The sequence below is a fragment of the Varanus komodoensis genome, unplaced genomic scaffold (genome assembly GCF_004798865.1).
Source record: "Varanus komodoensis strain SLA01 unplaced genomic scaffold, ASM479886v1 scaffold79, whole genome shotgun sequence".
Lineage (NCBI taxonomy): Eukaryota > Metazoa > Chordata > Lepidosauria > Squamata > Varanidae > Varanus > Varanus komodoensis.
Genome location: NW_025336467.1, coordinates 1,592,064 through 1,617,879, shown reverse-complemented (window position 1 = coordinate 1,617,879; position 25,816 = coordinate 1,592,064). Strand labels below are relative to the sequence as shown.

At 47.6% G+C, this 25,816-nt stretch overlaps 2 protein-coding genes across 6 annotated transcripts in view; one reads left to right on the top strand and one right to left on the bottom strand.

Annotated features, from left to right (window-relative positions):
* The window catches only part of NFIC (nuclear factor I C), a 94,759-nt gene extending 77,187 nt beyond the window's left edge, over positions 1-17,572 (bottom strand). For 2 of the 5 annotated variants that reach the window (XM_044453378.1, XM_044453383.1), the window contains exon 1: positions 11,161-11,309. In XM_044453378.1, coding sequence (XP_044309313.1) covers positions 11,161-11,190 — 30 coding nt within the window. In that variant the 5' untranslated portion in view covers positions 11,191-11,309. Of the gene's footprint in view, positions 1-11,160; positions 11,310-16,807 lie in introns of those variants that run through there. The other 3 variants (XM_044453380.1, XM_044453381.1, XM_044453379.1) reach the window with 3 other exon arrangements.
* A 74-nt stretch (positions 17,573-17,646) lies between these two features.
* The window catches only part of LOC123035332 (protein unc-13 homolog A), a 151,091-nt gene continuing 142,921 nt past the window's right edge, over positions 17,647-25,816 (top strand). Inside the window, exon 1 of the mRNA XM_044453377.1 lies at positions 17,647-17,912. Coding sequence (XP_044309312.1) covers positions 17,884-17,912 — 29 coding nt within the window. The 5' untranslated portion in view covers positions 17,647-17,883. The remainder of the gene's footprint in view (positions 17,913-25,816) is intronic.

Genomic DNA, 25,816 nt, shown 5'->3' with positions numbered 1-25,816 from the left:
AAATAGAGACCAAAATACCAACACCAAATCAAATGGTCCAGCTGCTATACAACTTTTTGATGCTAGCAAAATCTGTATTTTGGTGGCAGCAATTTCTGAAACTGAAGACAATTTCCCTGATGTAGAGTATGCAGCTCAATTTGGGGCCTGGGCCTTTAATTAAATAAAACAAGGACTGGTGAAATATTTCTAGCCTGGATCAGATGAGGTAAAATATCTTATTGAAAGCTGAGAAAGACTCCTTATGGGAACTAATTATCTGGTCCCCAATTATCTGCTCTGACAAATTTTATTTAAGTTATGTCAGAACAGGTGAAGGGGAAACTCTAGTTTGGGGAAAATCATCTGTGATAAAAACACTTTTTCCTCTTTGTTTTCCCTCCTTTTTTCCTATTACTTTGTTCCTGGAATGCCCCTTTCTGCCTTAATCAACATTGGAGTGACAACATTATCCCCTTTCTCACTGTAGGTTCAAGGGATGGCAGGGGGCCTTCAGGAACCCCTCGAATGGTGCACCTCAGTGTTGTTATTACTTGGCATTTATATCCTGCTTCCCCCATACACACTTATGAAGAACCCCAAGAAACTTACAGAGCTCCATTTCATCTTTCCCGAAAGTCCCCCAGTGAACTTCATGGCCAAGTGGGAAAGATAAATATTCCACAAATCATCTTATGGCCCCCTGCTGTATCTTCATCTTGTTTGCATATTCTTCGTATTCTATTGCTTTTATATCCCACTTTTTGTGAGCAACGTAACAGCTGGCATTTGCTCCTCACAGCCCTGCGAGGTAGGCTAGGCTGAGGGTCTGATAGTACCAGTGCCAGGTCTGAGAAAGACAAGTTAGTTCAATGGCATTTCAGCACGATGTTGTAAAAACGAATTGCCACAGAAATCACCAGAAGGAATAAATAATATGGATGCCATTGTGCTTATTAATTTATATCTGTTTGGTATTTGCATTCTACCAAAACTCCTAAACCCGTTTGCCTGGCACCCATTTCATTATCTTTCAGCATGAGCAAAGCTCACCTTCGCTTTTCATGGCACTTTAAAGATCTTTTTGAGATTGTGTCGGCTGCTTTTTCTTGCTTAACAGTCTGTTTTCATATTGCTCCAGGGATCCACTGCGTTTTTGGATTGCTCACCTGGACAGTTTTTCGAAGGCTTGGCATTTCCAAACAGCAAAGATGCCCAGCACATTCAACTAGTTTGCTATCCCCTCATGCTGGGGGCACGAGGAGTGGGCACAAGAGAACAGAAAGAAAGATAAGATTGTACAATTTTCGGCTTTCGTGTCTGGTGCTGCGCATTACTTAAAGAAAACACTGAGCCCTTTCTTTTCAAATAACCTTCCTCGTTCTCTCTCTCTCATGTTAGAATATGTTCCTTCTTGTTTTCAGAACTGCAAACAAACGTCATCCCCACTTATATCCAATAACTTTTGTTCTTTCTTTTTCTTCCTTCCATTCTAATCTTTAAGTTTGACCTTATATAGCGCCTATTTCTGGGAAAAAAGAAGGTTGAATATCTATATACATTCAAACCAATCTATATACATTCAAACCAAAAGTTTCATGCCGAAAGTTAAAATACATGTTGGAAATGTTTTCTAACTCCACACAATGTTGTCCATTATTTCTCCAGCTTTCTCTTACGAGATCCAAGAGCTGAACTATTTAGCATCTTCGGGTTGGTTACATTTAATATAAGAAAAAAGTAGTCTTGTAGGGAGTTATATTATTTTAGGCATTAGCAGCTGCAATAGAGTAATGATTCCCATGCAGAATAATTTGATTTTTTCTGATTAGGCTTCCTTGCAGAAGAATCCACGATTCTTCAAGATTGTCTTTGCAGAACCTTCGAAGGGAGCCATTCAAATGTTACCTTAGCCTCAAGATAAAAGCAAATGCCAGAATTTCTAGCTCTGAGGCCTGCTCTGGAAGCTAAAATGCAGAGTTTTCTAGTTCCAAGTTATTTTGGAGGTAAGAATACAGAGTGCTTCCAACATAAAGCTTGTTTTTCCAGGATAGCTAGAACACATTTGCCCAGAAATCAGCTCTGTGAGCGGCTTGGTGCTAGACAAATTAAAAGGAAATTATTCTCAGTCAGGGTCCCCTAAGATTTAGCAGGTTGTTTCAAAAACAATGCTTCTCTCTGTCCATTCCTTTGCTAAGGTTTCCTTCCCATGGCATAGATTCATCCACCTAATTTTCTCTTAATTCCTGCATTCTTTTCTTGCTTTTACCAAGTGGACCCACAACTCGTCACATTTCTGTTTATGGCAATTATTAGCATCTAAACATATAAACAAGCACACAGAATTTATTTGCCTACCCATGTCTTTTTTTTTTTTTTTTTTTTAGCAATCCCCTAATTGGTTGCTCCACACTCCCTGCTGCAAAAAGCAGGAGTTTTTTGTGGAGTTTTTTGGCAATCCCCTAATTGGCAGCAAATCCAACTCAACCCCCTGGCCCTGTGAAGGTTCCTGAGGGCCTTGCTCACTTCTCTTGCCGCCCCTTTCTTTCAACTACCCATCACTGGTGACTACCAAGATGGTGCACCATCGTCCACCCCACCCATTCTAAAATAAGGATTTATTTATTTATTTGGAATTGTTGTATGCCGTCCCATTCACATAAGCCTCGGGACAGCTTCCAACATATAAATAAATATCTATACAAATACATATAAAATCTGGAAACATCCTGGCTAATAATTTAAAACCAATAAATAAATCAGCAATTATTAAAATATCGTTTAAATAAAAAGGTCTTGGCCTGGCGCTGAAAAACAAATAACTTATCTTTCCTAAGACTTCACAACTGACACAGAAAGGGATTTAACCGTTCGGGTTTTTTAATATTCTACCTGCCCCTTTAGCCTTCAGCCCTGCAATGCAGCCTCTGACAGTTTCTCACCATGGAATTTGGCCCTCAGACTGAATACAGTGTAACACCTGTCCAGCTTAAAATATAGAATCACAATCAGATTGGACAGGAAAGAGCACTCAAATTTACTTGCAAATAGCTGTTAATCTGAGCAGTCAAACAGCTCCCATGTTTTATTTGCATTCTCGTAATTCCTTGAAATTTGCACCAGTACCTATAAACACAGAAATTTTATGCAGATCTGTTTTCCCACTTTTGGTAAGGCTTAAAAACCCACGTCAGAAGGCTCTTGGGCCGGATTCCTAGCCAACAGAGTGGACCAGCAATTTTCAAATTGTTGCATTTTCACTGACCATTCAAAAACTCCTGGGTGTCTCTGCAGACCCATTAATTTTTAAAGAGTGTTCTATACACCAAAGCATAACTTGGAGGTTCTTAATATAATATTTAACACAGGGAAGGCTGCTAAGAAACCCAAAGAAATAACTCATCTTTTAATAAATTTGCTTCTTCAGGATTAGCATCAAACTGATGCAAAAGGCAGGCCAAGGCCAGAATACGGAGAAAGGCACGCAGATTTAACGCATCAATCTGGAGGCAGGGTCCAGAATTTCCCCAGCCCAAGGACTGAATTCCATTTTGGAGACGCTTTAGTGAGGCCACGTTTCAGCAACAGCGATTTTAACAACATAATTTAGCTTAAAGCTCTTGCTGCCAGGAAGGAAATCTTAGGAAAGGCATTCCAATCTTTTCAGACTGGGAAAGGATCCACAGACAGTCAGCTGGACAGCCTCCAAATCAGGGGTCTCAAACTCAGCTGACCTGGGGGCCGCTGGAAGCAGAGTCTGGGTGAGGCTGGGCCGCGCCAAGTATCCCACCACCGCGGTGGTGGGGGGCCGCTCATCCCACGTGGCTCCCAGAGGCCGGCCCGGGCGTCCCCGGCGCTTTGAAGGCCACAGGGCCCCTCCCCGTGCCTGGCCCAGCCCAGCAAGTGGCCCGCGGGCCGCCAGTTTGAGACCCCTGCTCCAAATGATCCCTGGTTGAGGGGAAAGGGAACAGCCGTTAATGGGACCCCTGAAAGCTCAATCAAGAGGCATGGAGAGCCAGCTTTGCCCTCCACCGCTGAGGTTCCACACCCCTGCATCAAAACAAACTAGCCTGGGTCAAAGTCTCTCAAGCTCAGTGGCCAGAAATGAATATATGAAGCCCAGAGTCACATACCAATATTCTCAACCTTTCAGCAGACTCTCTGCAGCAAAAAGCCCACTCCAAATGAGGCGAGACTTTTTAGTGATGGCACCCTGACTGAGGAATGCCCCTTCCAGAGTCATTTCACCTTCAACATACACAGTGGTGTTTTCAGCACAGGTGACTTTATTATTTTTCCAGGTTTTTTAAGCTCATCTGTTTTGTTTCAAGGTTTTTTGAGTTCTATGCCATGGCGCCCCCACCCCCCTGCCATCCCTTTTGGCATTATTACTTTGGTTTTATTCAGCTTTAAGCTTTGGAAGAGTTTATATTATTTTCTGTCATTTTGCAAACCCCCTGGATAGCCCTGGCAAAATTAAAAGGGAATATGCAAACAAATGCATGAAGTTAATTGCTGATGGGATTATTTTCAGCTGAGTGCAAGAGGGAATGCCAAACTGGAGGCTGCACTCAGTGCTGAAGCTGAGACCTGAACCTTTCTGATTATGGCAGAAGGACTGGGTAAGGGGAGAAACATAGAAACACAGAAAACAGAGCGAGTCAGAAGGTCCTCCAGGGCCATCTAGTCTGACCTCCGGCACCAGCCAGCTCCACTCACGACATGCCCGCCATGTGCACGTCCAGCCTATCCTTGAACACCCGCACCAATGGGGCCTCAACTCCCTCCCGTGGAAGCCCATTCCACACCCTCGGGGTCCTAACTATCAGGAAGAGCTTCCTGGCATCCAAATGGAACCTTGGCTCCCTGAGACTCAGGGGAGAGGGCTTTGGGGTTTCATGATCCCAGCCCTTCACCATAAAATGATGCAATGTGCTGTCACGTCGTCTCCATCTTATGGCCACCCAACGAATGAAAGCCTTGCTCAATTCAATTCCTTTGTACTAGCTTTAATGTATTGCTAGAAATAATTCCAGTAACTCATGGGGAAGTCCACCAAACTTTTTCAGCTACCAGAAGGTTCGGAAAGACCAGAGCGAGAGAACACGAGGCCTCATTTTCTAAAAACCAAATGCAAAGCAAGGCAGGGTTGGGCAAAGCCCAAATGGAAGAGAGGGAGTTAAGCCCAGAGAGACAGCTGGAAAGAAAACACCCTCGAGGACCTGGACGAAAATCAACCAGGTCCCTCTCTGAAGTCCTGGCTAGGAGCAGCACAAAGTTTGCCAGGGGTTATTTTTGGGTTTGCTGGATCATACTAAGGTGGAGACTCCGTGCTACGGTGGTGCTGCAGAAGCTGCGACACCCACCGCACCCGACAGATGGATGCTTCCAAGTCCGAGGGAGGTTTTGCACCTTCCCAAGGACTACTTTTATACAATCCCTTGCCAAGTTTAAGCACTACAAGGACAGTAGTCACCTGGAGAGCGGGGAGACAAGGATAGCTTATCATCTGGCTACGTGACAAAATGAGCTACATGCTAGGCTGGAACAGAAGCAAAACCATTTCTGAAAGGTGGTAATTTGTTTCCTGCTTTATTTCTATATACAGTTTAAATGTACCTTTAACATCCAATATTATTCTGAACCAGCTTATAAAGGAAAGAAAGCAAATTCAAAACATCCCTAATGTTTTCCTTTCTGTCATTTTTTCATGGGGAAAAAGACAGCTAAATAGACATTTTGGAATCTCTGTTTATTGTATTTATATCCTGCCTTTTTCCTACAAAGCAGTTTATATCATTCTCCTCCTCCATCTTCTCCCCATAACAACAACCCTGTGAGGAAGGTTGGGCTGAGAGTCTGTGACTGACCCAAAGTCACCCAGTGGGCTCCGTGGCTGAGCGGGGACTCAAAACCTTGAGTCCCAGACCCATGCCTTTAACCATAACAAACATGTAGGAAAGTGTAGGCCCTTTCAAGCCAGATATTGAAATATTAGGGATTAGGAACTTTTTAACATAAAAAATGAAGCTGAGACTTTCCTGAGAATACAACCATCTACAGCCAGGATCAATGCCTGCAATTTATTTTTATCTAAGAATATTTATATCAGACAAAAAGGTTTTCTCAAGGGTGGTTTACAAAACCTATAACAAACAGAAATATACTATTGAAATCCATGCAGCAACTTGATAACCAGTAATGGTGGCCCAAAAGCCAGTCAAATGCAACACTGAAATCAATACAGCTTTGAAACAATTTCTACCAAGCAGCCGCATAAAACAGTTCAGGGAAGGCATTGAAAATAAACGTGTCTTCGAGGTCCTTCTGAAGTTAGAGCCAGATGTAAACCAGCTGCATAACTGGGGTGCCACTGCCAAAAAGCCAGCTCTGTTGGCTACTCCAAACAGACTGTTCTGCAAAGTAGACAAATAGGGAAGGCCTCAGCAATGACCAGAAAGCGCAGGCAAGCTATTCCTTTGGAAAGTTCCCCCCAAAACTTTAAAGGTGAATGCCAACAAATTGGGTTCCGCAACACCTAACACAGCTCAGAAATTCAGTGACAACAAATGCAAGACCACTTTGCACCCACCGAGCAAAGCGTTCTGCTGTGCATGGACTGGCTGAAGAATATCAGGAGTTTCTGGACTTTGTAAATGCATATAATCTCATGCCCTGAGATCCCTGTGCAACGAGAAACAAGATGCTTAGGCTATCTTGAAACAGCATTGCCCTGGCTAGAAGCCTTTCGTCAGAGTCCCACTGCAATGTCTCAATGGCGAGGGAAATTTACTTTGCACTTGCTCAGAAACACTGTTATTAGGATCAGAGGTATCCTTGCATGCAACTCCTTACTATGGTCCAATGAAAGGTTCTGCAATTGGATGACGAGAAGGAGGCATTAAAATGGGCAATGGAGCAATGCATTTTAAAAATGCATGTACTTATCCAAACCACAGAAAGCAAGCAAGTACCCTTGTGGAAAAATTGTCCTCTAAAAGGAGAAGGGAAAGAATACCTTGTTCTAGAGAAGGGATTCTCTCTAATTCCCTTGTGAGGAAGCAAACAAATTGCCCCTCCCAAAGGAAACTGCTTGCAGGAACCAAAAATAAGGTGTGTCCCCCCCCCACTCCTATGTTAGGGAGATGAAACCCTATTTTATTCATTGACCAAGCCACTCAAACCCAGACAATGAAACGGCACCAGAGTTCTTCCATTTCTTCATGGAGATAACAAGTATGTTACAGTCAAACCAGGAGTTTCACCTGCTCTCCTTTAGCCCTCTGGAAGTTTTGAAAATGCAGGCCTCACACAAATTTAGTTTTCTTGGAATATTAGGTTTTGGAGAAATAATGGCTTGGGTAGAAGAGGCCTTGGCGGGAAGGTGAGGACTTGAAATCCAGTTTCAGAGGCACCAGGTTGAGGAATGGAGTGGAAGGGCATCAGCCCCGTGGCCGGAGCAAAGCCGGGTTCAAATCCACACTCCAAGGTGCTCTTGGGCCAGTCATGGTCTCTCTCAGGCTAGCCTACCTCGCAAGGGTGGTGTGAGCTTAAAGGAGGAAAGTTGCTTCGAAGGGAAATAAAGCTGTTTGGGTTGGATCCAATCTGGGGCCTGCGTTCGCGAGAGTGGGCTTCCCCATCCATTCAAGCCCCCCAAATGCCACATGGAGAGGTTTCTGCTGAATGTGTCCACCCAGGGGACAAAGGGAAGCAGGGTCCTGGTTCTCAAGCAAGGCCAGTCACATCCAGCCTACTTTTCCTCTTGGCCTTCTATCCCAGTGCTGAAGGTCGGAAAACACAGGATTCCTGGGGAAGGGAGCATTCCTCAAGCCACTTTCCAGGGTCCCCGAAGCTCAAAGCAGTTGAACCTCAGTACCACTTCAGGCCCACCTGCGTCAGGGCTCAGCGTGAGTCCTGCAACAAGCCCCATTTGATCAGCCTCGGTTTTCTTGCCTGGAAAATGGGACCAGTACAGAGCTACAGAGGAAGCCTGCCCCAAAAGCAGATTTTGGGTTCACTCAGGCCAGGATTCTACTCTCAAATACAGTAGATGACTATCAAAGGTTCCTACCAAAAATTAATTTATTGTTATATAATTTGGGGCATTATCATACTAACTGCATAACAGGGCTTGTAATTTCGTTTGTGTTAGCTGCTGTAGCTTTTCCAATTTGCCTTCTAAATTTTATATTGTATTGTGTTTTGTTTGTATTGTTTGTGTGTTAGACTGTATTTTTTCAGCTTTGGCTACTGGATGGCATAAAATATTGAAAATAACAGGAAAGCATGCACACCTTCTGGAATCTGACACACCTAAATGAAGGTGCTTCTGCTAGAACCTGTGACCTTTAGTGTACTGTTATAAGGAGTTGCGGATTTTTCTCAATAATCGAGAAGAAAACTTTTCCCAGGCCTCAAGCATCTCTGTTTCTCACAGCACTGAAGTGCATTTTATTGTTTCAAGAAAATACCATTTTCATTTGGATGATGATGATTTTGCAAATGTGTTTGCACCCCCCACCCACACTGCAACATACCAGATTGCAATTATATTTGCTGGGAAGGTTTTCTCATGTGTAGAGGAACAAGGTGCAAAATTATCCAGCGAGATTAACTAAGGATTATTTTGCTTGCGCTGAGACTGCAGATCACTCTTCCATACCTGCCCTTAGCAGACCCACCTGATCATTTCAGCATCCATTATTCTGCTTTCTTTGGGGGGTAACAGATGCAAAATTCCCCATCCATTGCCAGCTGGGAGAGGACTGGATGGAAGATGTCGACACAGGACATCACACAGCATTGCAATAAGTGACTTCTGAACTTTCTTCAAGTTTCAACTCTATTTATTTTTTTTTAAATCACCTACAGCACAGCTGCATTTGTTCCACAGAAGAGAGTTTTAAAATGACCAAGTGCACTCATCTTTCCCATCACACTGAAGATTTAAGCCAGGATTCCCACTTTCCCCCGTTTTTTAAAGCTCAATTTGAAGTCTGACATTTTGACCAGATGTCACACTGTTACACATGTCCTTAGGTCTCTTCTCTTCTGAGAGACACTCAGGGCTTTGGAGCGAGTGGGGAAAGGCATTAAGAAGGGACTTTATGATTCATTAAGAAGATTTAAGAATGAAATCTCCAAGCTTTCTGAGCAGTAAAATTGCAAAAGCATTTTTAATAAAAGTTCCAGAAAGTAAACAATTGCATTTTGAAAGTGGCCCCAAAACTTCTTTTTTCCCTGCCTTCAAGCGTTAAAAAGCTCTAGTTACAGTGTGTCAATAGTAGGCCCAAATATGAAGAAGGAGTACTCTCATTAAATGCGCCTCTGTTTTGGAATGGGCAACATTAATCCCTTCCCCACTATGGAAAAAAATCTAAATTACAGTCTGTCCATTTCCCCTTGTTCCTCTCCAGTTCTATGCTTATTAGCTATGGCACTGTCGAAAACTGAGACACTGAAAACCCAAATTCCTACATGGATCTACTTTAGAAGACATTTTAAACTGCAAGGGCTCATTCTTAGTTTACAGCAAAGAAGGAGTTACACAAGATCCAGGAAAGAGTCACAGTGTTCAATAATTAAATAAAATATCAAGAATCGATAAGAGAGAAAGAACAGCTTGCCACGCTCCAGGGGACACAACCGCGGGAACCATGCACAAGCCTGAAAGAGCCTAGTCCATAACACAACTTGCACATAAACACACCACAAAATGTGCAGTACCAGAAAGAAAAACTCCATGGAGATGACATGTCAAGCTGAGGGACATCTTGTCCTGTGCATGGAACTTCCACAGTGAATTATAATCTCTTCTCCAATACTAAAGTAGGCATAACACTCAAGGCAAACCGGAGCGCAAACCATGAGCACAACGCAACCCAGGACATAAATATCCCTCTGAGACACTACGCACACACACATGATCATGGCTTATACAGCATACATGTCCGAAACTGACTCAAATTGTCACGCAAATTTGGCTGATAATCTAGCATTCGACAGGCAGGGCCCATCCCAGGACTAAGCAAACAAATTCCTGTCAATTAAACTACACAAAGCAAAACAAGCGTGCAAAATATATTCTCTCAGAATGATCGCATGTCCCAGACTCTATGGACTAGTGGCACAGGTTCTTAAATATGGCCCATGGAGGTCTCACAGCAAATACGAAAGAGCGTGTGGCCAGTGCACAGCCAGTGCGAGGCAAGGTGTGTGGAAAAGAATGCACCCCACACGGTGCTCCGATTCAGTGGCACATCAGCACTGCCCTCGGCGCATATGATCCCATGCAGGCACCACACGCTTCTTCACTCCATGGCTGACACCACATTCTTACACAAATGGCTCCCTCGCTCATGCAGTCTCACGCACCTCTTTTCACCATGTGTGCCCCCCGCCTGGGTTTCCAATACACCTTTTAACGCCACGCGCGACACCTAACACATTTGCATGCTCAGTCTCTAACACACTCCAATTGTGAAGCAAAATTTTCACATTCCTTCACACGTGCATCAGCCCAAGGCAACCTGGTGTGTGCCCCTCTCCATGCTTCGTAAGTTTAACTTATCCAAATTTGGTGCAACAGAGCAGGGGCGGTTGAGGGATCCCCCCCCCCCCATGAATCCAGCAAAGAAGTTGCCAAGCAGAACTTCAAGCATTCCCAAATTCTCCTCAGGCGTGCACCAAGAATTCGACTGGGCCCCAATAAATAATAATGAAGGGCGCCCCCCCCACTCAGAAAAAAATAAAACCTGCAGAGATTTATTTGGGTACCCTCAAACACTGAACCTGCCATGCTGATCCATCCCCACCGCACACCTCCAAACAGAGAGAGAAATAACTGTTCCAGAGCTAGTGGCGAGGTAAGGGACGAGAAGAATCTGGGTAGTAAAGATTGGACCGACCTGCTGAAAAGGGGGAAGAAAAGACAGGAAAGGGGCGCCCGTCGCTTTTGGGCACTGCAACCAGAAGGGACCGAACAAAAAGCCAGTTGTCCCCCCCCCCCAAGTTTTTGCAGGGAAATAAAAAACTATGGAGGACAAAAAGGAGGGGGGGAGAGGGTTGGGGGGAAAACAATGACATAATCATGGATCCACTGACTAACCCAGCTGTAGAAAGGAACGGGGGAGCACTGCGGAGGGGGTGCAAAGGAGAAGGCGGCGGGGGGGGCTTAATTACCTGGGCGAGGCAGAGAGGTGAGGAATACATTGCCACGCTGTAGCGGAACAAGCCGTTGACGGGAGGGGGGCAGGTTTGCAAAACCAGATCCAAGCGCAAAAGTTACTGAGTCATTTCGGCTGCTGGAACAGTTTTCTTTAGCCACTCGCGCTCCCTCGCTCTCTCTTTCCTGGCGATGGATCGTTGCGGGGGAGGGGAGGGAGGGAGGGAGGGGAGGAGGCGGAGGGAGGGAGGGAGGGAGGGAGGGGGTGGGACCAGTGGGGGGGAAGACTTAACCCTCCAAAAGAGAAGTGAATTTGAATACACACACACACACACACACACACACACACACAGATATGTATATTTTAAAGGGACCAAGTTCAAAATAAACAAACTGGGGGAAAGCGTTAAGAAATCACACCCGGCTGCCAAAAAGCGCATCCACGCACTTGTGCTGTATTTCAAGGTGAACCCGCAGCTTAGCCAACCTGGGGGGCGGGGGGGGATGGGCTAGGCAGTGTCCCCCCGGCAGGATGCCTGAAAGGGTTCCGAGTCAGGAAGGAATATCAGCATTTATTTATTTATTTATTTATTTTCCGATTTCTATTCTGCCTTTTCCTACAAAGGGCTCAAGGCATCTAGCTGTCTGTTCCCCCGCACCCCCCCACCCCCCAAAAAGCGCTTTTCCCAGCATCTCCGGAAAAAAAAGCAAGAAGGAAACCCAACAAGCAAAAAAACCCAATTTGAGATGTGGGGACTGAATCAACCCGGGGTGGGCACAGGATTTTTTAATCGCTCAGCATCCATCGGCGATGGCGGGGCGGATTGGGAGCAGAGCTGCCTCCCACCCCAAAAAGCCTTTTTTTTTTTTTTTGGTAAGTTTGATATACCAAAAACTTGATATAGTTTACCAACTGAAAAGCATAGAAACTGCAAAAGAAACCAAATCCAGGCTTTACAAAAAATCCCCAAAGAGTCTACATCCGGAGGTGGGGAGAAATCCTAAAGTCCTCGAAAAGGGTATTTGAAATAAAATAGCACCCTTTGAAATCAGAAGCGGCAAGTATTTACATTCACCTCCCACCAGGAGAGAGAGCGCGCGCGCGCGCGCTAAGGGCGCAATTCTATACCCATTTCTCTGGAAGCAAGAGTTCTTAAACTCAGTGGGGCTTATTGCTAGGTAGACACGTGCAGAATGGTGCCCGTGGGATCTCAGGGAAGGGAGAAAGGTAGAAAGTGGGGACAGAAAGAGAGAGGGAAGGAAGGAAGGAGTAGGTAAAGTGATGGAACTACAGATAATCCTGTTCTTGGAAAGAAGGAGCAAGAAAAAAGGGCGGGGGAAGCTGTTATGTATGACCCCCACTCCAAATATTACAGTATTTCGGGGGGGGGGGGAGGCAGTGACCTCCCTAGAGAAAAGGGTGCAGAAGAAATGAAGTCTTTCCAACTGCCAAGCAGTTGGTCCTGCACCAAGCTGCATTTTGGAGGTCCTGCTCCAGGCTTACTATCTGCATCCTCTTTCTCTTTTCATCCTCCATTCTCTTTCTCTTCTTTCATTTTCTCAAAGATCTCATTCCAGAGGCAATGCCCTCGTCCCACTTACTGCTCACCAAGTGCAAATTTAAGATGCTCCATCTCACTCTATGGCCACAGAAGGCGTCATCCCAACCCTCTGGAACGCTTAGCAAAGAAATACTAATTTTGTTGTATTCAGAAATGATAAAATGCTGTTGTAAAATAGCAGTAATATCGATAGAGGCATTTTAGGAAAAACGAAAGCGCTTATTGCCCCCACCAACTTCAGCACGTTTAGACCTATTGAGTTCAACGAATTTACGACTAGGTAATTGGGCATGCATTTTTTTTCCGATTTATAGCCTGCCTTTTTCCTACAAAGGGCTCAAGGCAGCTTACATCCTCCTCCTTCTCCATCTTCTCCCCACAACAACAACCCTGAGAGGAAGGTTGGGCTGAGAGGCTGTGACTGGCCCAAAGGCACCCAGGTGGCTCCATGGCCGAGCGGGGACTCGAACCCGGATCGCCTGAGTCCCCGTCCCACGCTCTTCACCACGACGCCACACTGGCTCTCTCAAGCGCAGTGTCTTAGGACGAATAATTGTGGGGTTGTGCAGAGAGCCAAAGCCAAAACTTAACAGCCTAAAAAGTGAGAGCGTTTTCCCTCCCACGTCTGGTAGGCCCAGAGAGAGAAACTTTCTCTTTCTGGCTGTTTTAAAAAGAACACTATACCAGGTTGTTCCTCGCAGCAAGCTTATCAGGTCAAATAGACCCTTCTCCTCGGAAGAGGCTGAACCTCTGCTGAGAAACTCGAACACGCGCGTGCTTCAAAGCCCCTAAAATCCCCTCTCTTAATAGTCCCTCTTCCTTCTTGCACCGCTTTCCCCTAGATCTCGGGGTCCCCGCCTAGAGACCTCCCCTGTATCTGGGCATAGCGCAAAGTGTGCTTTCCTTCAACAAGGGAGGAAATGCCTTCCTGAATCGTCCTCCACGTCCTGATGAGCAAGGGGGAGAATGCTTAACGTTGGAGAGGCGTGGAGGCTTCCGACGAGGCTTCTCGCGCCCCCGCCCCGACCCCACTTGTTAACTGCATTCGCGCGTCGCCGCTCGCGGCCTCAGCGGCACAGGCGCTCTCAGAGATCCCCCAGCCGCCTGTTTCTCCCCAAGGAGGGTGCGGAAAGGGGCTTAAGGCAAGCGGACAGAATGAGAAATTCCCAGACGCAGGGCGGCGTGGGGCGGGGGGGGGGCGCTCTCAGAAGACGTATGCATTGTGATTTATCTCGCATTTTTCACAAAATCGGAGGCTGCTTAGGAGAGCAGAAAGCCTCTACCCTGGCCTTCCAAACCCTCTCGGGAAGAAAGGGAACCCTGTAGTTGTAATATTTATTCTGAAGTCACTGTTTACGCCTGGGCCAGCCGCCCAAAGCAGGACTCTTCCTGGGCGTTCACCATGAGGACTAGCGAGTTGTTGAGGCGAGGAATGGGCCAGCTAAGAATACATGCCAGTTCAGGAGCAAGTCCCATGGAGTTAAAAGAGGGTTCTTCCCCACAAGCATTGAGAGAAAGTTCCATACCTGAATAGACTTTAGCCTGTATAGAGATGCAGTTTATAAGCATCAGTTCTGTGTGTGAAAGAAGTGAGAACTTCGAAGGTTAAAAATCTGGAGTCTTAAAAATATTTTAATTAAGTGCCTGGAGCACCCTTAAGCGAAAAGACGATGTAGGAAAAATGCAATCATCCATAATAAAGCATTATTTTTTTAATGAAGAACAGATCCCATTACAGTGATGTTTATAACAAGGTTAAGGCGAAGAAAGTGGAGGGTATTTTTTAGAAAATCGCAGAGTTGGGCGCCTTTACCAGAAGGGTACGATTTAGGATGTATCAACCTCCCTACTGTCAAAGGAGGAAAGATGGGGAGAGGTGACAGTCTCACAGACAGCGGGCAAAGTGTCAATGGGGCTGCAGAAAGGTGGCCCCTTTCAGGGTGACGCTCCTGCAACCTTATCTGAAACCTCAAACACAGCCCAGGTGTGAGGAGTTGCTTTTCTGGAGTGTCCTGGAAGCGCATCTCCCGTCAGACCGGGCAACCGCCAATGCTCCCCCTGAAATGACCCATCCGCGGGCATCCTTATGTTTTGCGGGAGGGTGGGATGCCAAGAGGCGCAGGCCCGGAGGCTGACGAGCACTTCGGGCGCCACTTTCGGGAGTTCTGTCCCGATATCTCTGAAGGGTGTCTGGGTACGGAGCCAGGGGGATTCCCGAGGCGGGTAGCCGGGCTTCGATGGCTTTCCCCGACCTCACCCCGAAAGCTCTTCTAACTCCGCAGTGCAAAAGCATAAGGACTCGCTTCGCCTCGCATTCCCTGCTCGTTTTGAGATTTTGCTGGGGGAGGGGGGTTACCTCGGGGAACCCACACCGACGCTGGAAAGAGGGATGCTTTCAATTTGGCACGAATTTGAGGCGGGGGGAACCCAGCGCGCAGGAACCCGTGCGGGGAAAGAAGCCCGAAGGAGCAGTCTGCATCCAGACACGCGACAGTTTCCCCTTGGGATAATGTTAAGGGAGTTTCCGCAGGCCTATTGGGACCTCCACCAGCTGCTGGCTTCTAGGAACGGGCCGGGGAGAGGAGGGTAAGGGCCCGATTCCAGGTAGATGTAGCTGCTCTCTTCCCAAGAAAGCACGCATTGGAACGCAAAGCCTTCCACGTCGAGGGAACGGATTAGGGAGTGAGCTCTGAAAAACGAGTACTCAAGACTTTGCCGAGGGACAGACAGACGCTGGGCACCGAGGAAGCCCCGCCGAAGCAGCGGGGCGATATCGCGCACCTTTCCCCGGGAACAATTCCCCATGAGCTCCAAGCCTTCCCTTTTGGGAAACGGTGGCTCGGGCTGTCCTTTGAACCTGGGGAGGCCGAGCTGCCGAGAGAGAGCCGCATCGCGCGCCGGCTCGCCAACATCCCACCACGCTGGAAGTGCGAAAAGGGAAGGGCAGCGAAACGGGGCACAGCTGAAAAGCGGACTCTCCGTCTTCCAGGAGTGGCGGGCGGGCAGCGCAGGCCGGGAAAAGGGCAGCGCGGAGCGAGTCGTCCCCTTGAACTCGATGCGACTTCACTCCAAGTGTCTGGGGAGGAAAGATTGCAGCAGAAGCGCGCAGGGACCGCCCCCAGTTTCAGAACTGGGATTTTTTGCCGAGAGGGAAGTGGACGGAAAAGGCTGAAGGCCCGGGGGGGGGGAGGATGAGCGGGGGCGCTCGCCCCCTCGCCCGACCACTTTGTGACCCGCAGTGCCTCCGATCTTTGGCTGGCGAGGCGGCCTGCGTGCCTGCCGCAGGGCCCGGTTCGCGGAGCCAGCCAGCCAGACAGGCGGAAGAAGCGCGGACGGTCGTTGCATTTTCGCGTTCGGCGCGCAAGACCCGAGGCTGCGGGGGTCCCTCCAAGCGGCTGGGAGATTTTCCTCTGGCGCCGGAGAGGGCCGGATTGGGGCAAGAGCGGCGCGACGCACCGGCAGGGCCGGGCGACTCTCGCTCTTCCTCTACGCTGGGCGTCATTTCCAAGTTCAGCTCGCTCGCTCGCCCTCCCTCCTCCTCCGCCCTCGCCGCCAGAGCGGCCATTTTCCGCTACATCTAGGCTTTGCTGAGCTGGCTGCCGGCAGGGAGAGGGGAGACTGCCGTCCTTCCCGTTCCCCCCGCCTCGCAGATCTTACGCATCTCCCCCCTCCCCAATTCCATGCGTAAAAGCGCACCAGGCAAGGCGAAGTACCCAGACCCTCTGCAGGCTTCCAGCGCCAGGCTGGTCCTCCTCCCCCGTTGCGCATTCAACTCTGACATTACCAGCACTTTGCACCAAGGGCGGGGGCGGGGGGCCGCCTGCGAGGGGCCGAGGCACAATGGCAAGCCGGCGCCTCTCTCCAGCGCGCGGCGTGCTCGAGGAGGGGGCCTCCCCGCGCACCTCCGCGCCCATCGCTCTGCCTCCCCCGCCATAGGGCCCCCGCGCGCTGCTCTTTCCCCGGCTCAGGCTTCCGACACAACTGCCTCACCTCGGTTTCCCCCAGCCCACCTGCCTCGGACTCCCCCCCCCCGCCCCGTGTCCTCCGAGAAAATCCGTCAACTTCTGCCCCGCCACACCCCGACAACGGGCACCAGACTTACCATCACCCAAACGAGATTGGGCGGAGGAGCGCGTGGATGCCAGCGGAACCCTGGGTGGGGGCCAGGAGGAGAGCGCCTTTTTAAGGTCCCACCAAGTTTTTTTTCCGTTTAGTTAAAACAGAGAGGGCTGGATAGAGGACGCAGGAGGGCAGGGAAGCGCTCTCTTCGCTTGGTGGTCTCATTTCAGCGCTCGGTGGTCTCACGAAGCTTCTTCCAGCGGGCTTAGCATCCTTCTAGGGGAACTGGGCTCCTGGCAGGGTCCCAAGGAGAAACCCATCATGCTGCCACCATGCCCAGATTTAAAGTGGGTGGCGGTGCTTTCTTTCTCTTAACCCCCACCCCCTTTATCTTCAGTGGTTGTTTAGTTGGTGGTTCACTTCCTCCAGGGACGAAGAATGCTTGTAACTCTAAAGATACGGAGAGATCGCAAGAATGAAGCAGCTGGAAAAATGGGGCAGAAGAGTTGTGTGTGTCGCCTGGAGGGGGGGGGGGAGGCTCCTCACTTTTCCTGGGACGCCCCACCCTCAGCAGTGGTCTTGGGGTTGGTGGTGGGGAATTGGCAAAAACAAACAAAAACCAGATTTCAGGATCTTCTTTTGCTACTGCAGGAAGGTGGCTTAACAGAAGCGGTGGCGATTGTACCAATCGGGGGAAACACACAGATACAAACCGTCCACCACCAGAATGTCTTCTTTTCCCTTGGCAAAGAAGATACCGAGGGGGGGACCCTCACGTCTCCCCCCTCCAGGCGAGCGCGGCTCCAGGAGCACCCATGACCGACCTCTCTGATGCTCTTCCTCCCCCTCCCTCCTGGGCTGCTAAGCTCCTCCCCTCTCCCCTCCCCTTTGATGGAGGGGAATTTGGAGGCGTCTGGCAGTTCTAGAGTGGGGGGGCAGGGAATTTATCGCCCCTGCTCCCCTCCAGCTCCCAAAGATGATCCAAGGGTGGCAGAGCTTCCCGGAGAGAAGGTGCAAACCAAACTAGCCATATAACAATAAAAACTCACTCGAGGAAGAAGAGGCCAAAGCGAAAGAGGAAGAAAACATCTCCAAATTGGCCAACTCTGCCTCAGAGACATGCTGCGCAAAGAAATGCTACTGGAAAGGTACAATTTAAATTGCATTTAAATTACATTTTGTTGCAACGGAAGATATTAGTGAACGGACCAAGGTGTGCAGCCAAGCTGGTTTTAGGTACCCGCCAGGGGGCGCTGTTCCCCCGTGCGCCACTTCAGTGGGGAAGCCGGCGACTGTTCTTCCCGCAGCTTTGGCATCCCTGGCTTTGCTGTTTTTCATACAGTAGAGCCGAAAAAGGAAATTAAACCCTGTTTGTTTCCCCAGAGGGGTCAGCAAGTGCTGATTCACAGTTTCAGCTCAGAGCTTACTGTTACGACTACAGAAATCAAGTCATTATTAAGTTGCACTTCTATCTTGCCTTTTCTCCACCCTTGCAAGAAACACAAAACAAGTTCTCTGAACTACCCTCACAACAACAGCCCTATGAGGTAGGCCAATAGTGTGTGACTGGCCCAGAGTCTCCCCGTGAGCTTTGTGGCTGAGTGGAGACTAGAACCTGGATCCCCTGAGCCCCAGACCTGAACAAGTAGCCACAGAAGCTCCTGCTGCTCCGGCCTACTTGGAAATGGGTCTCACTGGGTCACAAGGTGAGCACTGCATCCATGCACCTGTGGTTCTCAAACTTTCCTTCACCATGGACCCCCTTTAAATACCTTTTGTGGCCGCAGACCCCCAAGACATAACTCAAGATTTAAAGCACGAGACTGCATCAAATATTTATTTCAATTTTCTCAAGAAAGGCCTTCAGATTTGGAGAGAAGGGGAAATAGGTTAACCTGTTAACATACACACTCCTGTTATTGGTCAGACTAGATGGCTCTGTTTCTATGTTTCTGTTATAATATCTTTATTGCAATGATTCCATACGAATTTCAAATAATAGTATCAACACTCTTTTTGCTTGAAGGGCCCATTTTATGCTATTTTGACGTGCTAATTCATAGCCAATTTATACCTCTGATTGTTTTTAACTGAGGCAATAGGTTAAAAAAGCCAAGTTTTACAAAACAAAACAATCTTACAAAATTAAGCTTCTGTTCTATTTCCCATCCCCTCTTGCTTTCATTCATTCACTCATTCATTCAGATTTAACTGCAAAAAAGCAACATTTCTTCAAGACTTAGCAATCCCCCTGTGACACACGACCCCACGGACCACTGGCTGAGAACTGCTGCAATGCATAATCATGGACTCCCAGACTATTTAAAAGCAAATAAATAAAGATATCATACAAGCACCGTGCCCCATCACCTCCTGGACATTGGCACCCCATAAGTTGGGGGGTGCTACAACCCCAAGGTCTAGTCCTAGGGGGGAAAAGCTGCGGCACCCCACTTCTCACGCCACTCCCCCAAAATAACACTTGGATTCCAGGGAAACAGTTGACCCACTGGTGCTTCAAGGGACCTCCATAAATCACCCCCCCCCCCCCCGATTTTGGCCGCGGGGAAGACTCTGGCTCGCTAGGAAAATGTCTGCCCCCAGATAAGCAAACATCTGCATTTTGGTGCATCTCTGGGCAAAACTGCACTTGGGGTTAAAATTACAACAGAGGGTCCCTTGAATCTCTCCCCACCTGCGCGGGTGGCAAATGCAACTTTTGGGGTCTAGTTATTCTTCAGTCAAGCTGAAATTAAATGTTCATTAGGGCCGTTATCCCACCCCACCCCACCCCACACACACACACTTCTCAAGCAAGAAAGAAGCTTTAGAAATCTGGAGTGGGGGTGATTCTGCCTGTTTGGGGATTCGGCTTTGCTCCTTAAAGCATTGTTTTCCCAAAAACATGGGAATGTTGCTGTGAAATACCAAGTCCTGGAAGGGACTCTGTGTATGGCCCATGTGCACTGCCTGTCACACACAGAGTCCATTTTATGCACATTTATTCAGAAGTAAGTCCAGCTCTGTTCAAGGGGGTTTACTCCCCCAAGCCAGTCTATTACAGACTTCCAGCGCTTTTGTTCCCCCGCTTTTTTGCACATGAGCTGCCCCTCACTGGCCCACCTGCCACCAAAACCTAGCTTCTACTCATGCATGACCTTCCTCCGCCGAAACTTCACACTTCTTTCATCTGAAAGTTTTGAGCTGCTTCTTTCCCTTTCCTCCTTAGTTCAGCACCTTCCAGACCTTCCATCCGAGAAAGCACCCCAGACCATCAGGGATCCTCTTCTAAACTTAGCTGCTGAAGCTTAGATTTCTTGCTTAGGAGGCTATGCAATAAATTAAGAAGGCATCTCTTTCTTGCCTTTATCCGCATGTGTGCACAAGAAGGAAGTCTGAATCAACAGAACTAGCACTGTTAAGATAAAGCTTAAAAGAGAAAATACTTCGAGATTTGTTTGGTAAAGAATTTTGGGCATTCCCGAGCATGAACAAGACACTAAGGAGATATGCGCCTATCTGGCTCAGAGAAGCAGCCTTCATCACTACAACTAATTTTGATGAGCAATCACATACAGTTTATTGATTGATTGATTCATTCCAAGTCTTTAGAAACCACTTTTTCCTACAGAACAATGTTTCAGAAAGAGGAATGTTGCAAGAGAGAATCAGGTACCTAGAGGAAAATGACTCCGAATCACATAACCCATCCAAAATCATTAAGAGAAATATTTTCAAGACATTCAGACTGAAAAATCGAAATGCCAGAATGATGGGGCAGCCACTCTGAAGACTCTGTGCTCCTCAGTTTTGCCAGCAGGTACATGGTCAGATTTTGCAGGGACAGGAATAGAAAGGTAACCCAAAGCACAAAGCTCTTGGGCTTTAAAAGACAGCACACAAACTTTGAATTAGGCCTAGTGCAAATTGCAATTAATTCCATGGCTAAGGTTATAAATGGAATCAAAGCCCCTTCTTTGGACACCTTGTAAATACAAAGTGCTTGCATCTGTGTGCAAGCATCTGTGCACAAGAGAGTCTGAGAGTTCTGCTCACAGATCCCTGAGAGTGCATTCTATACATATGTATTTGTACAGTCAGACATACTGCATTCCATAGGACTTACTTTTATGTAATAACAGGATCCCAATGGGGCAGTGTTCTGAGTAGACCCACACAGCAAGTCACTGCTTGTCTTACTGCATGTTTCCTTCATCTCTGTAGGAAGGGTGAAACACATATCTTCTAGGTCTGGAACAAAGGGGATACAATCCAGCGAAGGTAATCCCAGATCATCCATGGTGCACCCAGGATCAAAGAGCTCATAGGCAAAAGCCATCGGGATCTCTCTCTGGGACATAGAAAGTAGACCGTTTCCTCTGCTGCCTCTCAAGACTGCAGGCTGGCTCAGGGAAAAGCGGAAGGACTCCTCGACTCTCTCCTCCCAGATCTTGTTCTTGTTCCCCAGTATCTGCAGCCACCCAAGAAAACTCCACCACTTGACCTCGCTGATAACTGAGTATGAGTTGACCTTCCCCAGCCTATTAAGTCTCCACTTGAAAGCAAACTAAGCTAAGCCTATCAACTAAAACCGAATTCTCACGAGATCTAAGAATAATTATTAAAAAAATAAATAGAGCAATAGGGTGTCAAACACCTGTTCGTGTGGACAAGAAACGGCTGGCAATCCCGCCTCCTGATTCTGTTGCTCAAAATTATATACTCTAATTAATATGGGGGATGGGTATAATTCTACTGACGGTAGCAGACTCTTGTGTCCCAGAAAACACTTAATAGGGTGAGGAATTGTTTTGTTTTGCTTTAGATTAAAGTTTCTTGGTCTTGCAGTTTGGCTATTTTGCTGGCAAGTCTTCAGAAGAAAGAATTATGGACTGAGAAATCTCAGTTTCTGATATTCAGTGCTTACAAAGCACCAAAAATATTAAGCACCGACCAGCTATATGAAAACAAGATGTTTTCTCTCCTTGGGAGAGGAAGGGAATAGATAGAATGCAGGAGGACAAGAGAAAGGGCAAGAACGGGAATGAAAGCTTTAGAGGAGCAGTTCTTGGGTTCATAGAAGGGTTGGGTGGTCTTTCTTGTAATAGGTGTCCCCCTGCAGTAGCTCCTTTTGGGGCCACGATGCCCTTTCTGATGGGCAGACTATGGAGTGGCCCTTTGCTTCTTGGCCAAGAGATGAGTTCTGGTATCACCTCTGCCATAACTGCAGCAAAGGTAAGCTATTCTTCCTTGAAAATGCTTCCATAAAAGATCGTTGTCAAGCATTTGAACTGGAGACACTGCACCCGGGCCCTGCTGAACAGTGCAAAAGGGAGAACTCTCACGAAATGAGAGAGAAGACTACAATGTTTTGTTGACTAAGAAAATTCCCAGAGATTCCATTATCTCAAGGAGTTGAAGCTGCTCTGCAGTTTTGCACATGCCTTGAGACCAAGGGGTTTCTTGGATTTGCTGCATCACAGATACTTTGTCTGGGCAACCTGGAGAAAGAGGGATCAGCCATGGGGCAAACAGGCTGAATAAGCAGAATAACACCGGCATCAGGTCTTTTGTAAACTGTTTCCAAAAATATAAACAAACCTGTGATCTAACTTGGTTTGAATTGTGAAAATATTAAAGTTCATTGGGTCAAAATCCAAGATCTTTACACTTTGGGGAATGGCGAAACTACTGGATTCAGCCTGAGCCAAGGCATTTTGAGTTTTGAAAATGTTCCTACTTCAGAGTTGCTTCTTTTATTCCAGGCCTCCTACAACTCATGCTTGTCCTGTTCAAAATTTCTGTTAGAAATGTTGGTTGCCACAGGCAAATGCATGAGAATTTAATAGCTAGATTAATAATTCATTCTCCTTCTCCCATGCAAAAAAATGGAGAAATTGCTCCATTCAGTTGCACGGAGAAGCAGGAGAGAGAGTAGCTGCAACCAGGTTGAAAGAAAGGAAGCACAGGTTGCATTGCGCACTGACACACCGGCTGATAAGCCACAGTGAGCAACCCGTGGTATGCCCATAGATGATCAGGAATACTGTGGGCTGCTTGTCTCATCCCTATTTTCTTCACTGTGGACAGCTAATGGGCTGGACTGGACTTTTTGCATGCTTTCAGGCGCTAGAGTCTTGAACAGGGCACCCCTAGGACACATGACTCACCCCTAGGACATGTGGCTCACCCCTAGGACGCTTGAGTCAGAGTACTCTTCCCCCAAGGATCTCGCCTTGAAGAGAATGAGCAAAGTACCACTTGGTGAGCTAAGATTACTCATGTCTTAGTCAAATTTGATAGCTCTCCTTTTAATAGAAGTCAAGTGCAGCCCAGGGCAAAATAAACTTTCTTGAAGTCTGTGGGACAGTGCCCAGGGCGTGTTCTGCTGGATTTTGCCAGCAGTTACCCTTTGTCACCCAGGGTTCCCTTTTTTCACATGACTGCACATGTCCAGTTGTGCAAACATGGGTATTTAAAAAAAATCACAGATGGCTGCAAAAAGTAGAAAGAAAAAGACAGATTTGGCCACGAAAGACACCCCTCCGATGCGGTTCTGGGAGACTTTGAAGGGACTGTGCCTCGCTATTAAGAGGAACAAAAGCCCAAAAGGAACGTAAGCTGTAGCAACCCCAAACGGCTGCAAACATGGCAGGGAGTGGTGAAGGCCCTGCCAGCTGCCCCTAAATGGCCAGTGGGCACTGCTTGGGCAGCTGGCCAAAGAGTTTTGTCACTCTTGCCAGGACGCTCAATGGGGTTGGCCACTCATGTTCACACAACAGAGCAACTGTGAACCTCCAGCTTCTTGTCCTAGCGCAGTTGCTTTGTGAGTGCAGCTCACAGTGTAGCAGCTCACGATGGGCTGTCGTGTCACCTGTGTGCACCCTCTCTCAGGGTCTGGGGCTTGGTCACCAGGAGACAAGATGGACTGAGCTGGAGACACTGTGCAGAGCTTAGTATCGGGCTTAAGAGCAGAGTCATGGTCGAGAAACAGGCCTGAATGCTCTCTGAAAGAGGCCAGGCATGGCCGTGAGCAGGCCAAGGTAAGGAGCCAGGGAGTCAAACAGCCCTGAGGTGGGGTAAACCAGGCAGAATTCAGGAGCTGCAGAGGGATACAGCAAGACTCGGGAGAAATGCGGAAATGCAGCAAGAAGCAGGAATATCGAGGGTGTTGATCCAAGACAGGATGAAAGAGCTGGGCTCCCTGACAGCAAGCAGGAGGACTTGTAACTCTGTGTGCCCCGTGAGGATGACCTGGGTCTTCCATAGCTCTCCTCCAGGCTCCCAGCTGGTGCGCATCAAGAGCATGGAGCGCAAGCTGGGACCAATCTTGCAAGACTATGGGACCACTCTGCTTGTGTCCACCAGATGGCGCCCTGGAGCTTCCAAGGGCCGGAGGGGTCCAAGCACAGAGAAAAACAGGGTGCTTCCCAAATTTGGGGACTTGGCTTCCCAAAGCAGCCATTTCTTGATGCTTTTGGGGGCTCCTTTTGAGAAGTCCAGGTATACCCACAAAGTCCCTGTTGTATGAGGAACATGGTCACCTTGGCTGGACTGCACCAAAGTACTTCTGCAGCTGTCTGCAACGGTGATCTTCCTGGTAAATCTAGGATAATCACATCAATAGGGCAGTGAGAATGGAAACATGATATTCATGCAAAAAAGGGAAAAGGAGGAAAAGGGACCAAACACAGCACATGCTTAAATCCACACGCGCGCGCGCGCGCGCGCACACACACACACACACACACACACACACAAATTTTGCAGGATTGGAAAATGAGCTGGGCAGAGGGATTCATTTCAACAACAATTTTGTCTCAGGGTGAAAATGGAAAGGACCTTCCAATGATAGTTCTGTGCAAAACTTCATTTAAAAAATAACCAGGTTTGGTGGGCGTTTGGTTTGTGAGGGAGGCTGTGAATGCCACTTTATTTATGGTGACAGAAACCTCTTAGCTGAACTTTCCGACTGCTTGCTTCAGCAAAAAAGGTGCATGGGTCTCCTTCAAGGCATCGCCCTCTTCTGTCGCATGGGAGAGAGAAATCTTAACACAATCCCATTCGATTTTTACAAGCTAATTTGAATGCAGATGTTCTCTGATGAACAAAGGGTGGCGCGGCTTGAATTGTGACTACCGTGAAGACACAAAGATGTTCTGTCCCACGTGGATCATGGTCACTATGTGGGTGCGTGGATAAGGGTGTGTAGTCCATGCCAGTGAGCTAAGAGAACAAACATTTCTGCAATCTTCCAGTTCCGCTCCTCCAGATGTGGAATTCAGGGCAGAGAAGAACTGCTCATTAGTAGCCAATTTGGAATAAAAATATTGTGTCTGACAGCCTTGAGAGGAGATAAACTGAGATAAATCCAGACTTGACTAACCAGATCCTGTCCGAGGGGCTGACAGCTCCCATCATCCCTGCTGGCAGGCCAAGAATCCTTTGCCTGGAGATAACAGGAGTTTAATCCAACACATCTTGAGTGTACCAATTTGGAGAAAGATTCCTCAGCCAGTTTAAGTTAAGGTTCTGTATTATTATATATTATAGGGCTTGAATCGGCTTCATGTGTTCGTTTATTTATTTCTTAAAGTTATACCCTTTTTTGTTTTCTTTTTAAGAACTCCATGTGGCTTACATCATTCTCCATCTCCTGCTCTCAAATCCCCCCTGTGAGGTAGGCTAGGCCAGGAGTCTGTCCTAGCCCAAAGTCCCCCATTCAGCTGCATGGCCAGCTTGCCTTGAGTCTCAGCCCCTCACTCTTAACCCTACCTCGTATTGGCTCCCTGTTTTTCTGCAAAATGCACATGCCAATTCAGAATGCCATTTTCCCCACAAGCAACCAATTGATGGTTGTATACAGGGTTTTTTTTTTTTTTAGCATTCTGAAAGTCTGAAACGCCTCCCTTGTACTTTCTTTACTGGCAGTAGCAGCTTTCAGCTAAGAATTAACACGTGTATTTTTGGCAGAGGGTGTGGGGGCAATTTTGCCACTTGATTTTGGCACGGTGCTACTTCCTTTATCTCCAGCCCCACCCACCCCAAGACA